Below are 5,323 nucleotides of genomic sequence, written 5' to 3'. Positions count from 1 at the left end.
CACATATCTAATAAAGGACTTGTATCCAGGATATATAATTTTTTTTTTTGGAGAGGTTTGTGCTATAGGGCGCGTATGCTCTCCAGACAGACACAGAGAGACGGAAAGTGAGAAATCACCCCCCCCCCAGGAGGGATGGCCACACTGCAATCCCTTCTCCTCCATTCTCCTCTCAGGATCTTGGGCATGCACGCACACACACCTGGTATGTAATTTTTAAGCCACGGGGTCCGGGACGCGAACCACGGTCGACTACATGGGAGTCCAGCAACCCAGCCATTACGCTAACTGCTGGTCTCTATAAAATTTTTTCAACTTAGTAATAAGCTTAACAGCCTAATTTTAAAAGATTTGAATAGATAATTTCATTATATACTTAGCTAATGAGTACATAAGAAGCTGATCAACGTCATCAATCATTAGGGAAATGATTATTAAAACTACAATAAGATACCACTTTACCCTAACTAGAATGGCTATAACAGAAAAGAATGGCAAAGCCAAATATCACAGGAAAGTGTAGAAAACTGAAATGCTTACTTAGGCAGCTGTTAGGTTAAATAAGTGCTTATCACATGACTTAACAACTTCATTCCTAGATGTCTACACAAAAGACTAAAAACCATTACGTTCACACAAAGATTTGTATTAGGGTATTCACAGTGGTTAAAACTAAAAATTCAGACATCTAGTAATTAGTGAATAGATCAATGGAATGCGGTATACGCATTTATACCAGGGTTCAGAGTGTCCCTCAAAAGTGTATGTTCACCCTGAACCTATGAGTGTGACCTCAGCTGGAACTAGGCTATTTGCAGGTGATCAAGTTAAGAAGACATCACGCTTGGTTTTGGTGAGCCCTAACAGTGACTGATATCTTTATAAAGAGAAGGAAATTTGGACATAGATACACACAAAAGGAAGACAGAAGCAGAGATTGGAATTATGCTTTTATAAACCAAGTTGTGCCAAGGATTGCTGATAACCAACAGAAATTTTGGAAGAGACAGGGAGGAATTTTAACCCTTCAAACAGATCACAGTGGGCCAACAGGTGGTGTGGTGATGAAGGCACTCAACTCCCACAGAGTCAACAGTGGTTTGAGTGCTGGACCTGGTGGCTTGCTTTCTCACTTTCCCTCTCTCTCTCTCTGTCTTGTTTCTCTCTGATCAAATTTTTAAAATAAAAATAATGGGGCCGGTAGGTGGTGTGGTAGTTAAGGGCGCTGGACTCCCACATGGCCAACCACAGTTCATATCCCAGACCTGATGGCTTACTTTCTCACTTTCTCTCTCTGCTCCCACCCCCCTCTTTCTTTCTCTCTCTGTTCCTCTCTGGTCAAGCTAAAATAAATAAATAAAGTTAAATAAAATAAATTTTAAAAATAGAAATAATGAATAAAATAATTCTAAAACACAAACAAACAAACAAAACAAAACCATAGCTTGGCCAAAACCATGATTTCAGACTTTGACTCTCAGGACTATCAGATAATAAACTTGTGTTTAAACCATACTTGCTTTGTTACTTCAGCCCTAGACAACTAATACAGCATATAATGATACTACTGAGTGATAGAAAAGAATGAATGATTCATATGGGCAACAATACGAATGAATCTCAAAAACATAATGATAAGTGGAACAATTCAGACATAGGAAAGGTTCATATTATATAGTTCCATTTATATGAACTTTCTCCAAAAGGTAAAACTTTTGCAATAAAAAGCAGATAGGAGCAGTGTGATGAAGAAGAGGCGAGAGCAACCCCTGGACTGACCAAAGTCTGTGTGCCGCTGCATCCCCCATGTCCAGCGCCTACATCCCGCCGTGGTCGCCACCATGCCCAAGAGAAAGGCTGAAGGGGATGCTAAAGGAGATAAAGCCAAGGTAAAGGACAAACCACAGAGGAGACCTGCAAAGTTGTCTGCGAAACCTGCTCCTCCAAAGTCAGAGCTCCAACCTAAAAAGGCCCCTGTGAAGAAGGGAGAGAAGGTACCCAAAGGCAAAAAAGGAAAAGCTGATACTGGCAAGGATGGGAATAACCCTGCAGAAAACGGAGATGCCAACACAGAACAGGAACAGAAAGTTGAAGGTGCTGCAGCTGCCAAGTGAAGTGTGTGCATTTTTGATAACTGTGTACTTCTGGTGACTGTACAGTTTGAAATGCTATTTTTTATCAAGTTTTACAAAAATGCAGAATTTTGTTTTACCTTTTTTTTTTTTAAGCTATATTGTTAGCACACAGAACACTTCATTGTTTTGTGGGGAAGGGGCAATGTCTCTGAAGCTAGATTGATTGGGACAACATCTTTCCCTTCTAGTTTTGAGAGACTTCCTCTTGGCTCCCAAGAGGAGGGATTCCCTGACCCACAGCCACCATGGCACAAATGCCTCGTGGTGTGGAAAACTTAACATTTGCTTTTATGTCCTCTCCCTCTCTGCCTTCAGCGTAGACTTAACTCCCTTACACCAGAGACCTGTTGGGACCTGACCACAGGAAACTGGTTATACCAATGTATCAGACAATCTGGGCTTTCCAATGACATTGAGATGGCATCCTTCAAAAGAGCAGCAGTTCCTTTTCTGTATTGTTGGATCTTCAGGTTGATAATTCTGCCATTTTCATTTCCCGAAAGTCAGGGTCGACTCGTGAAAAGTTGTTAAACAACATGCTAAATGCAAAATGTCAACCCTCACTCTAAACTTTCCCTGTTCAGAGCATCAAATGAAGACTGCATTGGGTGTTATAGTGGCTTTCTGATTTTGGTAGTCCATTGAAGAAGGGAGTTTGAAAGTTGTTGTATACTGTTAACAATTGTCTGCCCATGGCCTGCCTGAAATACCATGATTGTTTAAGAAAAGTATCTTTAATAAAGCTGGATACAGCTCGGCTTGGAAAAAAAAAAAGAAAGCAAGCAGATAAAAGGTTTCGCTTCACTGAGATTGGAGTGTGCATTGACTGCTACAGGCAGGAAAAAACTTTCAGGGTGGTAGTGCCTGGTTCTAAATTCTAGCAGTAGTTACAAAACTGTAGATTACTAAAAATCAACAAATTGTCTATTTTCAATAAAATTATTTTATGCTATATGCAAATGATACCTCAATAAAATGGAAAAGTGAGCTAGGGAATGTTTAATCCTTCTCCATTTTCTGCAATAACTAGTGTTTAAAAAAAAAAAAAGCAGACTTTTAGACAAACCAAAATTTAAGTTTATTTGAACAAAGGGTGGGCATTAGAATCCAGCAGTCTCCCAGAATATGGTTTCGGAGACACTCGGGCTAGCCATGTGGTCATGGGATATTTAAGTTTGCAGAAAGGGAAAGTGACATACAAAAAGCAAAGTAAGGGAGTGTAGAGAAATCACTGGATTGGTTACAGGTGGATTGTAGGCTGCAACAGCCTAAAAGGTAGACTTTTTGTGATTGACTGAAGTGTGGCTAGTGTGATTGGCTATAACTTAGTAACTAGCTCAAGAAAACAGCCGAACATGTATGATTCTGGCTTATCCCTAGGTGTCCAAGTGTGGGAATACAGCAGCCATTTTAGGCCAAAATAGTTTACCTTACCAATAGTAATACAGAATTTACTATTACTTGAAATTTGGGTAAAATTATTTACTTATCATTGGAACTTGAATTTGTTTGTTTTTGCTTGTTGTCAATGTTGCTAATTCTACAAGAAATATCAACTTATGATTTATTTGGTCTATTCAAGATTCCTCCTGACGATTTTGACACTTCATATTTTTAAGGAATTTATTTCATCTAGATACCTTTATTTCCATGGATCAATTTCAAATCTCTGTTGTATCTGTAGTGATATCACTTTTTTTATTACATGACTTAGTTTGCTTCTTTCTTCTTGATTTATCTTATCAAAGGGCTACTTTGTTTATCTTTCCAAAAACCAGTTGTTGGTTTTGTTATCTTCTCTAAAGTTTTGTTTTTGATTTTTTTCCAGTTTTATCAATTCCTTCCTTCTTGTTTTTTTTTTTTTTTTGGGGGGGGTGTTGCTCACTGCTATTTTACCAACTTCATGAGCTGAAAAGTTAGCTCATTTATTATTCATCTTTGTTGTTTCATGTTATTTTTAGAACTATATATACTTTTTTTTTTTTTGGAGAGATTTTCACCATAGGCCGCGTGCACTCGCGAGACAGACAGAGAGAGACATAGAGACAGAAAGCGAGAAATCACCCCCCAGGGGGGATTGGTCACGCTGCAATCCCTTCTCCTCCATTCTCCTCTTGGGATCTTGGGCACGCATGCACATGTGCCCGGCGTGAGTTTTAAGCCACCGGGTCCGGGACGTGAACCACAGTCGACTACGTGGGAGTCCCGCGACATAGCCATTACGCTAACTGCTGGTTCCCTATATATACTTTTTGCTTAACTACTCCCACAAACTAACATATAATGTTTTTGCTTTTAATATATGGATTATTTTGAAATACTTTGCTTCCAAATACATGAGAACATTTTAGATAGCTTTTATAATTTATGTTTAATTCTATTGCAGATGGCCTGAGAACGTAGCCAATAAAATTGATTTATAGTTTGTTTTTGTAAATGTTCCATGTGTGCTGGAAAATAATGTGTATTCTCTATTGGATACAGAAATGTATGCATACATGTTTGGACATATATATTAGCAAGGGTTTATGTATTATATTGTACTGTGTAGGTCTTTGATCCTGCTACCATTTGTGAGTATGTGTGCATGTACACACACATATATTTAATTTATGGGTTTTTGAAGGGTATGATGAAACTTCAAAAAGTTTGTGGAAAGGTAGAACTGAAGTACAAGTTTATTTTGGTGCAAAAAAACTTAAAATCCTTGCATAGTTATTTCATAATATACATTTTTTCATGAACATTTCGAATACCATTTGTACAAACTCTCCGGCTATGTTTGTTGAATTGCCTATTTATTTTTGAAATTTGGGCTATTGGTTTATGCCATTATTTATAGCTCTGTTATTATGTGTATAATGGAGTAAAATAGCTCTTTCATCATTTTTTTCTATTGCTCCATTTACTTTAGATAACATCTTTCTTTATCCCTGAAGTTATTAAGATGTCTACACTAGATTTCTTCCCATTCATATTTTCAAAATGTCTTTTTTAGTCTCTTTCAAAAAAATGTGTTTTATCCATTACATTCAATGTGATTTTGTATTTATAATTTTTCTTTTATTTTGTATTTTCCATTTGCTGTTTTTGCCTTTTTCTTTTTCTTACTTTTAATGGAATAGTCCAATTTATTTACCCTCTGGCTTAAAAGCTATTGTCTTAGTCTGCTCTTATGCTGCTGATTT

General features: G+C 37.5%; 1 protein-coding gene across 1 annotated transcript; it reads left to right on the top strand.

Moving 5' to 3' along the window:
* The first annotated feature begins 1,841 nt into the window (after positions 1-1,841).
* Positions 1,842-2,114, top strand: LOC102497847 (non-histone chromosomal protein HMG-17). Its single transcript, XM_006170197.1, has one exon. It carries the CDS (start codon positions 1,842-1,844, stop codon positions 2,112-2,114), a length of 273 nt encoding a protein of 90 aa, XP_006170259.1.
* The last annotated feature ends 3,209 nt before the right edge of the window (positions 2,115-5,323 follow it).

This window comes from Tupaia chinensis, unplaced genomic scaffold (genome assembly GCF_000334495.1).
Source record: "Tupaia chinensis unplaced genomic scaffold, TupChi_1.0 Scaffold148108_1, whole genome shotgun sequence".
NCBI lineage: Eukaryota > Metazoa > Chordata > Mammalia > Scandentia > Tupaiidae > Tupaia > Tupaia belangeri.
Note: the sequence above shows the minus strand (reverse complement) of the source record. Positions and strands in the feature narration are given on the sequence as shown.